Source organism: Podarcis vaucheri (assembly GCF_965113315.1).
Source record: "Podarcis vaucheri genome assembly, chromosome: Z".
Lineage (NCBI taxonomy): Eukaryota > Metazoa > Chordata > Lepidosauria > Squamata > Lacertidae > Podarcis > Podarcis vaucheri.
Window position 1 is genome coordinate 16,752,164 of NC_138758.1, and position 17,178 is coordinate 16,769,341.

Below are 17,178 nucleotides of genomic sequence, written 5' to 3' on the forward strand. Positions count from 1 at the left end.
TGTGATCATTAAATGAATGCCAATTTCTCTATCACCAAGCTTAGTTTACTGGTCTTGTAGAATCTTCATGATAATGTGTAAAGAATTATTTGATTTCAGAAAAACACTTTCTAACAGAAAAAAGTGGTATAATTAGTGCCTTCCACTGCAGTCAGTTTTCTTAATTAAGTATTTGCTAGAGCCAATTTCAACATGCATAAGAGTATTGTAACAAATCATGTGAAATGTACACTCATAGATCTCATTCACAGTGAAATCATGAAACAATGGCTATCGCTGCAGGTGAAGTTTTGTGAATCACTTTTTAGATGCTATATTAGGAGTAACCTAGATGTCCAAGTTGCTTTGTTTCTTAGTCGAAATCCATTAATCGTTCTTAGTTATTGAATCTTCCTGCACAAACCAGGGTTCACAAATACATTTTACCTTTGCATATTAAGGTTTAAAATGAGTAAACAAAGTAAATGTGTTATTTACTAATTGTGTTAACCAGGCTTTACAGCAAGGCCAGAAAAGGTCAGATATTTATGAAGTGAAAGATGCACAAACTTTCATTGTGCCTTCATTAAACACACTGTGTTGAACTTTTTTGGGTGTCAAACACTGAATTACTATTTCTCAGCCTTTTGGCTAAGACCAAATGCAGTTCCAGTATCAGAGTGTTTCCCATGAGCTTACTAGTTAAATCATTTGTTATTTCCTTTTTTGGCATGGAGTCTTATGTGCTACAGCTTAGTGAGCCATATGTGAGGAAAGTTGCTTCTAAAGTTAGTTTCAGTTGCTTTGAAAGTAATTTCTAATGAAATCTGCTTAGGTTCAAAGTCTAACTTTAGGTTAAAAAAAAATGCTTGCTTTATTAGCACTGGGGCAAAGTCAATTCTGCCAGCCAAATTCTTTGTATGAGGTAGCATTCTCAAATGGATATTGGTGCATATTTGCTTATTTGTGTATGACAGGTAGAAAATTTGAGATGAGCATATAGAAATATCTCTGTTCTAGTATGGTTTCATATATTCTGTTGAATGGTGATATAATGGTATAAGGAAGTCGTAGATTTTAAGCCAAAAGAAGGGAAACTTGCAAGATGAGGAAGAAATTATTTATTTTTTAAAAATATATATTCAACTCTTCCTCAGAAAAACAAAAAGTGACTAACAATCAAGACACGCCATGCAGATACAGCTCAGTGTCTCAAGATACAGCTCAATGTCTGTCAGATTTACAGTTTACAGAAAATGCCTCGTACAGTCCAATACTAAATCAGTAGCAGGAAATAATAGAATGCTGCAGCAATTAGAAACACTCAGAATATGGAGATGGTTAAAATCCGTACAGTCAAACATCACTCTACCACCCAAATGCTCTGGGCTTTAACGAAATACAACAACAACAACAACAACAACAACAACAACAACAACAACAACAATAATATTTTTTAAAATTTATACCCCGCTCATCTGGCTGGGCTTCCCCAGCCAATCTGGGCGGCTTCCAACCAAATATTAAAATACAGTAATACATCAAACATTAAAAGCTTCAGATGTCTTCTAAAAGTTTGGTAGCTGTTGTTCTCTTTGACATCTGGTGGGAGGGTGTTCCACAGGGTGGACGCCACTACTGAGAAAGCCTTCTGCCTGGTTCCCTGTAACTTGGCTTCTCTTAGTGAGGGAACCGCCAGAAGGCCCTCAGCGCTGGACCTTAGTGTCCAGGTAGAATGATGGGGGTGGAGATGCTCTTTCAGATATACTGGACCGAGGCCATTTAGGGCTTTAAAGGTCAGCACCAACACTTTGAATTGTGCTCGGAAACGTTCTGGGAGCCAATGTAGGTCTTTCAAGACCGGTGTTATGTGGTCTTGGGGGCCACCCCCAGTCACCAGTCTGGCTGCCGCATTCTGGATTGGTTGTAGTTTCCATGTCACCTTCAAAGGTAGCCCCACGTAGAACGCATTGCAGTAGTCCAAGTGGGAGATAACCAGAGCATGCACTACTCTGGCAAGGCAGTCTGCGGGCAGATAGGGTCTCAGCCTGCGTACCAGATGGAGCTGGTAAACAGCTGCCCTGGACACAGAATTGACCTGTGCCTCCATGGACACCTGTGAGTCCAAAATGACTCCCAGGCTGCGCACCTGGTCCTTCAGGGGCACAGTTACCCCATTCAGGATCAGGGAGTCCTCCATACCTGCCCGCCTCCTGTCCCTCCAAAACAGTACTTCTGTCTTGTAAGGATTCAAGCTCAATCTGTTAGCTGCCATCCATCCTTCAACTGCCTTCAGACACTCACACAGGACCTTCACCGCCTTCACTAGTTCTGATTTAAAAGAAAGGTAGAGCTGGGTACCATCTGCATATTGATAGACACCCAGCCCAAACCCCCTGATGATCCCTTCCAGCGACTGCATGTAGATGTCGAAAGACAAGAGTCTGTTGGAGGAAAGCTGCATTTCCCTTCAAAGAGAGCTACAAAGTCTAGTCATGGTTACCAAAAAGGTGCTTTCCCTGGTCCCAACCAAGTGTATTTCCAGGATTTGGGGGGAACACAAGAGGGCCCCTGAAGATGATCTCAGTAGGCAGGTGTACTTGCATGGTTGAAGGTTGTCTTTATGATATTGCTGTCAACCATGGATACTTTATATCTGGATCTTGAGGCTGTCTGCTGCTTTGGTCCTAAATTCAGGCATTTAGATACAGTTTTCTGTGTATCAGGGGGACTTATAAGTAACTGAACAGAATCTAGGTGTAAGAAACATTCATAATGTGTTTGGTTTTTTCTGCTCTATGAGTTGCTTCCTTTGTGCAAGCTCTGGTCTCCGTTTTAGCAACTTTTCATTCCTTATACTGCTGCAGAAGAGTGAACGAAGAAACAAATAGTATGAACATGAAGCAATTTGTCACACTGTACAAATGACCTTTCCTTTGGGAGGCTCGAAAAACATGAATATGGGCTCTGTTCAACTGCTGTCAGATCTTACAAGATAGTTGGGGGGGGAATGTTTTCTGGAGGTGGTCCCTTATGGCCTTTCACCTTGTCCAGAAATCTCCTTCACGCAATTGAGGATGTTGATGGCACACACATATTTAACCCCTGTGAGGGGTACATGTGCCACGCACAGTAGGAAATAATGTATGGTGTTGACCTGTCGATTCCCCATTGTGTCTTGCAACATGTTTTGAAAGTGTACTTTGGTGTGTGTTTTTCAGAATCTTTGCTTTTGTCTATCACAAACACACTTTTGTTTTTTAAAGGTGTTGCAGTTTCTAAGAAAGCTATAGCATCATGTTGAAATGGAGTAAACTGCTGCAGCTAGGTGATTGTTGGCATCAGTAACTAGCTTGTAGGGTCTCATGATTTCCCAGCCCTACCTAGAAATTCTAGGGATTGAATATTGAACCTTCTGTGTTCAAAACATCTGCTTTATCAGTAAGCCTTGATATGGTAAATCTGTTAGAGGATCTTGTGGGGACTAAGGTGCTGGTGCTGGGAAGCTAGAAATGCAGGGCTCTGGGAGTAAAGGTAGAGCACAATGGAACAAGAGCCTAAAGGAAAATATTGACCCTCCTCCTAGTGATGCAGCAGTAAAACTACTAGCACATTCGAAAAGCTTAGCAGGGTCTGGTACGGTATCAGTGTTGATGAGGTCCAAGTGTTGAGATTCCTGCATTGCAGAGGGTTGGACTGTATAACTCTCAGTCCCTTCCAACTATACAGTTCTATATTTCTATGATGCTACTAGATCTAGAAAGAGCTTTAGGCAGCTTTGGGGAAGCAGGCAAATTGAGGGAATAGGCAGGGAAAGTAAAGAACTAGGGAATTTGGAGAATCTGGCACTTGGTCAAGGAAATTTAACTGGAAAACCATTTTGGCTAGGCCAGGGGAGGCCTAAGGGCTGGTTGGGATCTACATTGCATTGAATTTGTTGGCCTAGTGTGGGGCTCCGAGGAGAGCTTGGCTGTCTGGCTGGTGTACCGGCCACCTAGCGCACCAGCAGCCACCCTGTCAGGCCTATTGGAGGTGGTGGCCGGCTGGGCCTTGGAGTTCTCTAACCTATTGGTATTGGGGGACTTTAACATCCATGCTGATGCCACTCCCTCCTCACAGGCTCTGGACCTGGTGTCTTCCATGGCGACACTAGGGCTCTCCCAGTTTGTTTCGGGCCCCACACATCAAGCAGGCCACACGCTGGATTTGATCTTTGGCGTAGGTATAGATGTGATCATGTCTCCTTCGATGAAGGTGCCATGGTCTGATCACTACGCTCTGAAAGCCAGGATTGACGTTCCACCCCCACCCTGCTTAGGTGGCGAGCCGATTTGGGCTCGCCCACAGAGACTGATGGACCCTGATAGATTCCGCCAAGCCTTGCGGGACCTTGCTCCCCCTGGCAACTCATTACTGAGCTTGTTGAGGGCTGGAATACCCAGCTCCTGGCAGCCATCGATTGAGATCACACCTAAGTGCCCTCTGCGACCCCGCAGAAACCGGGCTCCCTGGTTTACCGAGGAGCTCCGGAAAATGAAGCGGGACCTCAGACGGCTAGAGCGAGTATGGCGGGGTGCCCGTGACAGAGCCTCAAGAACATCTTATAGGGCTTTTATGAAAACCTACGAGATGGCGGTGAAGGCTGCTAAGAAATCATACTTCTCGGCCCCCATTGCATCCGCTAGCTCTCGCCCAGCGCAATTATTTAGTATAATCAGGTCTTTAACGTCCCTTGAGGGCAGCCAAATTTAAATAACAATTTCACAATTTGTGAAATTTCCTATGGCACAACAAAACCACCCCTTTAGCACAGACCTTCAAACATATGCCTTGAAGATTCCTTTGTTCCAGTCTGCCTTTCCTTTACAATTTTTTGTACCACTGATACCTGAAAACTTGGTGCTTCAGTTTGATTCAGTATCCTTAAGTTCTTTATAGTGCAACTTTGTTTCTGTTGGATTTCCTTTAGTTATATGCTACATTTAGACAGCTATCTTCACATAGGTTCGATAATGGAACTTGCTCCCACAGGAGGCAATGATGGTCATAAACTTGGAATGCTTCTGAAAACAAGTTGCTAGAAATCAAAGGAGAGACTCTGCTTTTATGCTCAAGTCCTGCTTGCTGGTTTCCCACAGGCCTCTGGTTGGCCACTGTGAGAACAGAACACTGCGCTAGATGGACCTGATCCAGCAGACTCTTCTTATCTTGTTACATATTTACACTAATTTTGTCACTAAAGATGAGAAAAAAATCCCTTCCAGGGTGATAGCTATTTCTTCAAAAACTTTTTTAAAAGGGCATCAAAGCTCACTAATGATAATTTCTGTCCAAGGTTTATTTTATTTGCCTCTGTTTATATTGCTGCTGTGGTCAGTTCAGTTCTAAATATCAGTGTATCAACATGTCTTGTTTAATATGGTTTAGGCTAGGCTCCTGTCCATACTTAATTTGGAGAAACTCACTTCAAATTCAGTGGTGCTTTCTTCCAAGTTATCATTCACAAATGATTCGACTGTTAGGGTCAAGGTTTGACAAAGCTTGCCAATTTGTTTTAAAATGATATTCTGGCATTCAAGACAATAATTTGTGCTTGCCGCAAACACCTCAAATGACAACTGCATCAAGCTAGGGGCCAATTAGATTGCACAGTTGCATGAATTAACAATCTGTTGAGAGGAATTATTGGTAAGAATTGCTGGTGATTACTAAGCTTCACACCTGGAATTAATGGATGACATCTTTGAAAAAGGATTGAGGTAAACTGTGTGAAGCACATAAAACATTTATACATGTCATATATGTGCTACATCAGCCTTGTGATTTCTGCAAGGAACAGGACCTATGAAAACTGAATTGTTTTGTTCCCACTCTTCCTGCTGAATATTCATGTATTTTTGTTAATGAAAGAACTAGATAGCCAAGGTCACTTCATTTCTTCATAATGCTATGCATGTCAATGATCAATCTTTTGTTTGTATTGCTTTTGTTGTTGTTACTATAGCAAACCTTGGTTTTTAAAGAGAAACATTTACTTGTGCTGTTATTTTGCTCTGCTACTGCAGTGTATTTTATATTTATAAATAGCAAGTTGTTCTTTGTTCCCTATGATTGCTTGGGGTTCTTTCATTGGGAAGCGGCTCTGCACAAGTTGCAAACCTCTTCCAACCCCTTTCTTTCTTTTCCCACCACTGGCAGCACACAGTGATTAATAACATCCAGTTGTATAGTGGTGTTTACTGTCAAATATGCAGCGAAAATGAAGGAAATTAACAAAGCACAGGTGTTAGCTGAAACATAAAATGTTTCAAATTACAGCTCTAGCAGAATTATGTCCTTATTTGTTGCCTTCTCCCAGCAAAAGAAAGGTGGTTGTCCAACTGCCCTTTTCATTGAGTTTTCTCTTTCCCTTTCTGTTCCACCCAGCTACAAAAATGAAATTGTAGAAGTCTGCAGAGCTTTCATGGATTTGTAAGTGGTGGTTTATCCAGAGTCAATAACAATATTTGGATATGCATATTGGAAAATGACACTTCCCTTCTTTAATAATAGTACCGTGTAGTCTTACTGCTGTTCTGTAAGTCTGTTTACCGTATTTTTCGCTCGATAACACGCACCTGACCATAACACGCACATAGTTTTTAGAGGAGGAAAACAAGAAAAAAAATTCTGAATGAAACAGCGGATGTATCATTTTTGTGCTTCATGCTGTGGCCACAGACATGTGTTTTGACGGTGAGTTTGGGGTAGCCCAGTGCAAAAATCCTGAGAACCCATGTGGATCTGTGCTTTGTAACCACGTTTTTGCACCATTGCAGCCCCAGGAAACAGTGGCGTGATTTTTTGGTGCAAGCTGTAGCCATGGACATGCTATGTGATCTGATGGTGAATTTGGGGTGACCCAATGCAAAGATCCTGAGGATCCATGTGCATCCGTGCTTTGTAACCACGTTTTAAGTGGGGAGGGAAGGAAAAACACAGAAGGGACAAGGAGCACGAGAGGAGTGTGCGGAGAAGCAGCTGGCTAACAATGCAGGAGAGGGATTTAAGGGGAGGGAGGAAAGGAAGGCAAAAGATTTTTGCCTGATTTTTGCTCCTGTACTCGGGCCAGTCGGCTCCAGGGACCACACATTCGCTCAATAACACGCACAGACATTTCCCCTTACTTTTTAGGAGAAAAAATGTGAGTGTTATAGAGAGAAAAATACAGTAATTCATATTGGGACCAGTGTGAACTATTTTAAAAAGTCTTCAGAAAACAGCAGCTTCCATATAGTATTATGAAGTATGTGGTATAAAGGAGAAAACTTCAAAATTCTTTCACATGTTCCCTTTAAATTAGTTATGTCAGCTGTTCTCTGGAAGCTGTTCATTTGTCACTTCCCTCTTCACTTCAGTGTCAGTGTCAATTTATTCCATCAGGTTAGTCCCCAGTCCTTTATACTCTATGCTGACAATGGTATGCTGCCTGCTGTGAAAGATATCCCTCCCCCGCCACGTCATTCCATTCATATCTTCATTGTTTGCAGGCTTTGTAAAGCATTTCTCTCTTTTCTACACATACTTAATTTAGTAACTGGAATAACTTCCACCAGCTTTCTAACTTTTAAAATATTTATTAAAAGTCTCCAAAAGTATGAATTCGTGTAAACTAGCTCAATGTTGTGACAAAGAGGAAACAATGAGAGCAGAATCACATTTTTGTTTTCAATAGGTACACACCTATATAATGTAAAATCCCATGCTCTGCAAGATTTTGCAGCCCAAAAGCCTTCTAAAAAGATAAGTATTTACTTCTTAGCTGAAGGCTATTGAGGTAGGGAGCAAAACCTGGACACCCAGGTCACAGATCAGACACACCTTTGTCAAACAAAATTTTTTGGCAATGAATTATCTTCATATTGTAATATGACTGGCTGGTATTTAGCACAAATCCATATGCAACAGCCAACTTATATCATCATCATAGATTCAGGTAGGTAGCCATGTTGGTCTGATATGTGTGTGTGTGTGTGTGTGTGTGTGTGTGTGTGTGTGTTGTCCAATAGCACCTTAGAGACCAGCTAAGTTTGTTCTTAGCATGCACACGAAAGCTCATACCAAGAACAAACTTAGTTGGTCTCTAAGGTGCTACTGGATGACACCAACAACAACAACATTTAATTTCCTCCTCTCTGTTCCTTTACACATCTTCCTCTTGACTCACATTTTGCTTGCTTCCCTGCCTGTTGGCTTTTACTTTCTGCTAATAAGAGGAGAAGACAGCCACTTTAAGATGGAAGCAGGTCTGATAAAAGTGAGCAAGTGAAATCCCCTCATACAGTTCCTCCACAGGGAAAAGACAAATGCAGTAGGCACTCGACGTTTCGAAAAGGGAGTTCCTTGACAGCTGAATAATGGAAACCTCACTTGCCTGCATCTTAGCAGTGAAGAGAGACAGCATTATTATATAGTTTAGATGCATTTCTGTATCTTGCATTAAAGGTTGTTTGTTTTCTAAATCTTGTGTTGTGTTATAGGTTTTATGGATTTTTTTGACACTTTCAGCCACTGAGAAAATTATTTTTCCTACCCAGTGCAGAGCAGTGTACATGGTTTTCACCATCATTCCCAAACTTCTTCAACATATCAACCATCCTATGCATCAGGTTAGGTTAAGGTAAAAAGCACTGCACCGAGGTAGCTTAGTAAGTTTTGTGGCTGAGCAGATTTTTGAATCAATATCTCTCTGGTCTACGTCCATCAACCTTACATGACTGATTTTGAAGCTCTCCTGGGTTTCAAAATAAGTTAACCTGTGGTATGATGGGGGTGTGGTGCAGAACTGCTCTTTGAAGGAAATAGAAGTCCATAGCCCACTTAGACTCTTGGAGCTGTGTTCATAGTTCTTTGGATGTCAGATATATATAATTTGCTCTTCATTTTGTCCCATCCCCCTTTTATGTCTGAAACCTTATTGTAGTTTCAACTTTTAAAAGTTTTTTTTTACCATTTCTCTCTGCAATGGTTTGTCTATAATTCTTTACATTAAAAGAACTATGAATGTTTGATCCATTGCCCCACCATCCCAAACACAATTTTAAGAGTTGCTTCATTTTTTATTAGAAATCAGTTACCAAAAACAATAAGTAGAATATATCACTGGAAGACTCTATAGTTTATCACTCTATTCACAGCACATCAAGATTGCATTCTTAAAAAGGTTTAAAACAGAAGCCAAAACTTTGACAGGTCGAGTCTAAAATATGAGGTAGCATCACCTTTCTGTGTGCCTTGTATTTGGATGTCTCTAGGTTGTGTACATCTAAACAGCAGATTTATAGACAGAAAGATACATAAATTGGCCTGACTTTTAAAGATTTGGCGTGCTCTCTAGAAGAATATTGGCAGAAATACGGAAAATGCAGTACTGGTGTGCAGCAAACAATTTATTTAAATTATTCAGTGTTCACACAACCCCTGAGTAAGATACAGCATTAAGTTACAATAAAGGAACATTTCATTTAAATACAACTTAAGTAAAAACAACAATATACTTAGACACAACTATGTTAACCAGGTGAGAAACACCCTTTAGTCAAATGCTTGAGTCAGCAGCCCTGTTGTTTCCTGCTGCTGAAACTCAGTCAATGTTGGTGCAACTCACACCTGATACGGAAAAGCTTTCCAAAGTCAGTGTGTCACTTGCAAATACCAGCTTGTTCAAGGCTAAAGCCACCACTATAACACAACCATTCAGCCTGCCGTTGGTTAAAATGAAAAGCTACATTTTCAACAACTTTTTTTTAAAAAATAATTAAATGAAACATTTATTTAATTTGAAACAGAAGAATGGGAGCAATATGCCTTAATTATTCTCTTAATAGAATGTTAACCTTTATTTGCCTTCACGTTGTTCTAAAAGTCTGACTTCTGTGTGAGATTGCTTCCTTCCGCTTTAGGTAACAATTATGCAATTTGTAACTGCAATTGTTGTGAAGGTTAAGTAGATCTCAGGTTGATTTCCAGTCCTCTTCAGTTGCTAATAAAAAGCTGCAGTGTGCTTACTATAACAGAATAGTGGCACTTGGAACAATGCAAACCATTCCTTGTTTAATTTTACTTCACTGCATGGGAAGGCACACTAATATTCAGCCAATAGCACTGAAAAATATCCTGTGTTTAAACAAACATTTGTATTGCTAGCACCCCCACTTCTAAAATATTGTAATCTACTTATTCTGCTGAGAGGATTAAGTATACATTTAATTGCTCTACCACAATTTTTAGGGTTCCCTACTTGTGTTTGAAATAGCCCCCAGATAGTCAAAGCTGCAGTGTTGTAGGATTAGAGGCAATTAAGTCCATATTTCTTATTTGTGTATGTGCTATTTGTATCTGACCATTTTGATGGTTAAAAAAATGCTTTCCTGCAACCATATTCTGGTGGTTTCCCTGCACCTGACTTCAAAGTGTGAATAGACAAATGTAATATAGGAACCATCTACACCAATGATGGTCATCTGCCTTTTTGTTCCAGATGTATTGAGCTTTAATGTCTTGTGATAGCTAAAAAAAATGCCAAAAAGAAGACGACAGTAGATAGCTGCTATTATCTGCATATTATTATGTGGAATAATATATATATATATATATATATATATATATATATATATATGCAGGTTTTGGTGTCTTCGGGTGTCTTCCCGTGTAAGAGTCGGGGTGTCTGTGCGACGTTTCGACGAGGTCTCACTCGTCATCTTCACCAGCCTGAAGATGACGAGTGAGACCTCGTCGAAACGTCGCACAGACACCCCGACTCTTACACGGGAAGACACCCGAAGACACCAAAACCTGCATTCCTGTACCCGTGAAAATCTACGAAAGCAAATATATATATATATATATATATATATATATATATATATATATATAGCATAGTAATCAGATAATCTTTTACATTGTTGTGTTATAAGTAAAACCACTTTAAAATAAATAAATCACAATAAACTGGTTAGACTTGCTGCTGATCTCATGGGGAAAATGTGTTTCTATAAGTGATGTTATTTCCTTATTCTTTGCAGGTTCAGTGTTCACACTTTGGTCAAGACCAGACTCAAGGAGCACAACCTGCATATGTGGCCATACAATCAGCAGTTCTATAGAAAGTAAAGTCATGTTGGGCACATGTGAAAAAACAATAGCCTGGTGGATTTTATTGTGCTTAAAGCATATTAGAATGTGTGAAGCATGGTTTCTATATAAAATCATCAATTAACAAATTCAGTAATTAGGAGGAATGCATTTAAGTGATAAAGCAATCTTATTTGAAACTGTTTTACTACTGATTTTATTTGAACTTCCTTAACTTTAAGTGTACAGCTTTGCGAAGAGTGCTAGAGAGCAGTACGAGAAGTTATCTAACATGCACAACAATATGACCAAGTTATACGACAATTTGGGGGACTACTTCTGTTTCGATCCCAAAACTGTTAGTGTTGAGGAATTCTTTGGAGATATAAGTGCATTCCGGACACTGTTCTTGGTGAGTATCCCCCTCTCCCTTACGTTTTTAAATAAATTTATTTATTTCTACACTTAACTGCATTTCTTTCTTAGTTTGTTCTTTTATATTATATATGGTTTCTAGCACATGCTGTTAATGAAGACAGATAACTAAGATGGATTTAATGTTGCCAAGTATAAAACTAGTTCAGATTCTTAACCAATATTCTAATTTAACAGCTGGAATTTTTGTTAATTTTTTCCCATGTACAGTGATTTGTTTTCATAAAGTTTATAAGGTGCCATATCTCCTATCTAGGGGGTATTCTTTAACTGTTTAAAAAACTATGGTATTTAAAATTTTAGATGCCTCTGATAGGATGACAGTAATAAATAACTAGCTGCTTCTTAGCACGGCCTAATAGTGTTCTGTATACTTAATATGCACTTAAGCCCCATTGATTTAAGTAGAGCTTAAGAAAAACATGGAACTCTCTGACCCATCAGGAACTGTGTGTAAGCCTCATATCACACACTAGTCTCTTTATGATGCAAGAACTGCTGAATTGGATTCAAAGAGCTGCTTGCAGAAATGAAAACTTTTCCGCTTCTATGGTGTGGGTCAATTGATTTCTATTCATTAGTTCATCCAGCTGTAGTTCTCGATTCAGAGGAAAAGTATAAAAATGCCTTTAGAGATTCATAATTTGAAAAATATATATCAAAAAACAATTTTGCAAATAAATGCTAAAATGTTACGGAATAGATTTAGGAACAAAAATATGTAAAAGTGACAGGCTGGAAATAGTCTGATCCCCAACTTCAGGTGTAGCATTTTGAGGAGGGGTGTTGCCAGGTATTGTGATGGAAAGGAAGAGGCAATAAAGCACTTTCCATAAGTTGAAATCTGCTTGTAAGTCTTAAAATGCAATCTGTTGTGTGGAGATTTTTCCTAGATTTTGAATACCAGCACATTTTTCAAGTGGATCATGGTTTGTTGGTTTGTTTTTCATGGCTGTCTCATACATGTGTATAGAATTATCTGTGAGACAGAAATTTCCCACCAACCATTTCTCACTTTCACTCATCTTAGATTGGGCTCTTGCTTATGTTTTGCCCAGTGCTGCCTGTGGGTTGTTGTAATTAAGTGCATCATAAGGGGTGGATGAAAAAAACATGGCCCAGAATATGATGCTTGCCTTCAGGGGGTATTCAAATAGCCTAGAATTATCAATACTGCTCAGCCATTTGCTGAGCATGTTGATCCATATTGCCAGCAGCAAGCCTTAATCTGTTGCGTAACTATAGTGGTATCTCGGGTTAAGAACTTAATTCTTTCTGGAGGTCCGTTCTTAACCTGAAACTGTTCTTAATCTGAGGTACCACTTTAGCTAATGGGGCCTCCCACTGCCGCCACGCCACCGTGCGATTTCTGTTCTCATCCTGAAGCAAAGTTCTTAACCCAAGGTACTATTTCTGGGTTAGCAGAGTCTGTAACCTGAAGCGTCTGTAATGTAAACAGTTCTCAGAGTATAATTTCACTACATGCAATTTTATTTTATTGTAAATTCTTAACCATAGGATTTTAAGAAAACAGAACATATTTTTATTGTATTTTTACAAATCTGTTATAACTGGAAATCACCACCAACACATTCATGACAAAGAAGTATCATTCAGAAAAAAGTGTGTTTGTTTTCTGTGCTTTAAGTTTGATAGATGAATATAAAAGTAATTTGAAATCAAGTAATTGGAGGTACTCAAAGATACTTGACACTTTTATAAAAACGAGGCATGGTTTGTTGGTTGGGAGGTAGTACACATCTGTAGTCCGAGGTTAACTACTATTAACTGCTGTGCTGCAACGTATTTATGATTGGTTTGTCCATTGTGTTACCACATTAGAACACTCTCTGGGATAAATCAGTTGACCAAAGGAACAGGCATTCTTTTCCTTCATGTTTGCAAGCCATGGTTGTAACTTCTTTGTTCTTCCACTCATGGGGGTGTCTTGAGCACACCCAGTCAAGGAAGGCAAACAGCCGACTGTTAATTCTTTATTGACAAAAGCACACACTTACAGCACCAGATACACATGGACACATACTTCTAGCATCTCCATAGATGGTATTAACTTTTCTTGGCTTGTGCCCAGTGGAGCACTTGAAGCTCCACCGAGCTTATGTTCCTTTGACTGATGGAGTGTGCTCAAGCAACTGGAGATTTTTTTTCTGCATGGAAATTGTCACTGTGCTTCCCTCTTCAAGCCTCTCCTAGTTCTAGGAGACAGGGGATTGCAGTGATTTGACCAGCCTGCCACTCACCCAAACAGCCTCTTCCTCCACTTCCTACACAACCTGTGCCCCCACCTCCATATCTGACTGCTTTGACCCTTTCTATTCCTCCTACCCTGCCTCCTGCCTTATGGGTGACACCAAACACCAAAAATTGCTAGGCCCCTCTCCTGGGTCAGCCTCTCCCCCCCCCTTCCCTGCCACCATCACACACTCACCAGATTGCTGCTGGTCCCTGGCATAGGGGCTAGATTGCATTGATAGCTGTAAGTGAGTAAGGGGAAAGGAATATGTAGTCCCCCTTTCCAACTATATATGCAGTTTAGTGTCAAAACTGGCTACAGTGATGTCCTTAGTTCATCATCTCCTAATGATGAACTGTTGAGTGATCAATATCAAGAACCAGAGCAGGTTTGAAAAGCTTTGCTGCAACTTCATTGAGCAGCCGCTTTCATGCAAGATGTAACCCTGGATGCCACACACTTTACTGCCCACTCAATGGCTGATGATGTTGTTACATGTCAAATCCTCTGGCTTTGCCATTGGGATGCAGATAATACATCCAGAATAAACTTATTTATAGCTTTGTATTTGGGAACTAACCTGTTTGGAGACAAGGCCTTCAAGATCTTGGTAGGCCCCGGGAGAAGCACAAGTCTATTCTAACTACTGTCACTCAGATCAGAAGCCCTATCTTCTCTTTACTCAATATCACACATATCACAACCTTTTCCATGGAGACACCCCTTTGGTAGGGCCCATGATGCTTGCCTATTCCACCCATCCTTGAGCAGACAGCCATTCCAGTAACATCTGTAGTCAGCTTCTGGGGGAAAACCTGGCCAGTCTACCTCAGCTGCAAAGGGTGCAGGTGAATGCTTTTCATCATACTTCAAATCACACTTTCAGTTTGGAGGTACTACGGGTTTCTAAAAAAAACATTGAAAAGAGCCACCTGGCTGTGAGTCCGTATCTACACCTGAGGGCCATTTTCGACACTTTGGCAACACATTGAAATGTTTAAATATTTCTTTGATTGTCCTTGAATCTCTCCACCATACTTTCCATCCTCTCTTGACACATCCTTTGAAAACCACTGGTCTATTGGTACAAGTGAACACTTTTCATCATGCTTCAAACTATATTTTAATCTCTTTCAGCCCCGAGGGACCACAGGTTTCTAAAAACAACAACACACACATGGAAAAGAACCACCTGATTATGAGGCAGCATATATACCTGAGTGTCATTCTGGACACATTGCCATCATTTTTCTCCAGAACAGATTGTGGCCATTTGGGAAATGGCTTGTTCACTGTTGCAAAAGCCTTCTGCAGATGTGACACTTCTGGTGAGAGCCCAGAGTCTCTTTGTATTAACCACCCAGATTGTACTTTGGGCTTACCACCACACTTTTAAGCTTCAGTAGTTCCTATTGCTGTTCCAGTCACACATTTCCAATACCTGGTACAAGCTCCTTTGACCATTCCACAAATATTTTTGTTGGTTGACATGTCTCCAGAATCTCCACAAGGGTGTCTGTGCCAAGATCCAGGAACAATCCTGCTGGAGAGCTCCCCTGCTAGGGAAAGTTTGCCCACAGTTTATGGACTCTGATAGAATCTGCCCACAGCATTAATTGGCTTGAGTTGTGGGCAGTGTGCCTTGCCCTTCTCTACTTCCATCAGTGCTCATTCACACTGACAGCTCTACAGTGAAATCTTCCATCTTCAGGCAGAATCCTACCTTCTTTTCAGCTGGGTCAAGCATAATCTGTTCAATCCAAGTGGAACATTGAGCAGAGATATGAATGTCCTGAAGTGGTTGCTACTATTACAACGTCACATCGGCCATCTTCAAACAGGATTTATGAAAGCTTGTGGTCCATATTTCCCCACTGTGTCCTACTCAAAGTTTTTTTTCCATATAACATGATTGTGCAACAGCTGCTATCTTTTCTGCATAAGGCTTCAATTTGGGCCTAAAGTCTAATATTCTTCACCATAACATCTCAGCAAGTGAGGATAGGAAGTAGCTGCATACTCTTCAACTCTGGACATCTCTTGCCTTTGATGCCAGGTGGCAGTACTGACCCATGTGATTGTCTGACATCCATCAAAACCTCCTTTCAGATGATATCTATGGTTTGAGTTCTGTAAGTGACACACACCTTGCACTAAATAGAAAACAAGATTGCAGTGCTACAAAGATGACTGATGTTGATATTTGCAATCTTCTTTTACTACTAGGATTGTGCTGGCTGGTTTTTGGAAGCAGCTTCAATGCTCAGCCTTGGCAGTTAATGTATGGTCTACATCAGCTCAGGATAGCTTTGCAATCTCTTGGTCCAACTAGAAACCCCAAATTGCTTTACCCTAAGTCTGGTGTATTGCCTGGTCTCTGCATTTTTCACACAAACACAGTCTTATTCACTTAAAATAGACTGTTTTCATTATATAAGAATGAAATCAATATGTTCAGTGTTTATTACATTAAATGAAATAAACTTCCAAGGCTGGTGAAAAGTTGCCTAAATAGATTGAATAATCTTCAAAGGAAATTTCAAGGAAACTTACCATCCCAACCCCAATAGAGAAATAATAAAATGTAACCAAATACAGTGGTACCTCGATTTATGAACCTAATCTGTCCCAGAAGTCTGTCCTTAAACCGAAACCATTCTTAAACCGAGGCATACTAATCAGGCCTCCCTCTGCCGGTGCCCTTCCACCATTCAGATTCCGTTCTTAGACCAAGGTAAAGTTCGCAAACCGGGACACTACTTCCTGTTTTGCGGAGTTCGTAAACCGAATTGTTCATAAACAGGACTGTTCTTAAACCGAGCTACCACTGTACTTGTTCCACATGTTCTGGGTTTTTAAAAGTCATTGTGATGTATGAAAGATTTTGTAAAGGGGGGGGGCAGACAATCAATGTTAGCAGAAGAAACTAACTTCTTTTATTCTGATCAAAGCATTATCAGTGACTTGAAAACAAGAAAAATCCCTTTGGGTCCTGCAGTTCCTCTTCACATATGATTTTCCAACAAAATGTTCCCTATAAATAAGTTATTATTGCATTATCAGTAAGCATCAAGAAGAAAGCAAGTTATAAAGAAGGCTGTGCGGATAGTATAGGCTCTGACCTTTCTCAGTTGCTTTGTGAGCTCCTGCAGGTATTGATTATCATCAAAATTGTTTCCTTCCTTCAGGACAGAGAGACTTGGTATTCTGAAAAAGGGCATTACTTCTGTGAACCATGTTTGTTTTCTTGTGTTTCTTCTTACTGCTTTGAATTACTTTCTTCTATCCCATATCTCAAATTGGAATTGAAGGGATAAATTATTCAACCTGCATAGATTTCATCACTACAGGCTGTTCTCATGTTTTAGAAACCGTGTGGTGTTTGTCTTATGAAGTGA

General features: G+C 40.2%; 1 protein-coding gene across 7 annotated transcripts in view; it reads left to right on the forward strand.

Moving 5' to 3' along the window:
• Positions 1-17,178, forward strand: part of DIAPH2 (diaphanous related formin 2) — a 352,430-nt gene that overhangs the window by 207,575 nt on the left and 127,677 nt on the right. For all 7 annotated transcript variants that reach the window (XM_082208590.1, XM_082208591.1, XM_082208592.1 and 4 more), the window contains one exon: positions 11,339-11,503. In XM_082208590.1, coding sequence (XP_082064716.1) covers positions 11,339-11,503 — 165 coding nt within the window. The remainder of the gene's footprint in view (positions 1-11,338; positions 11,504-17,178) is intronic.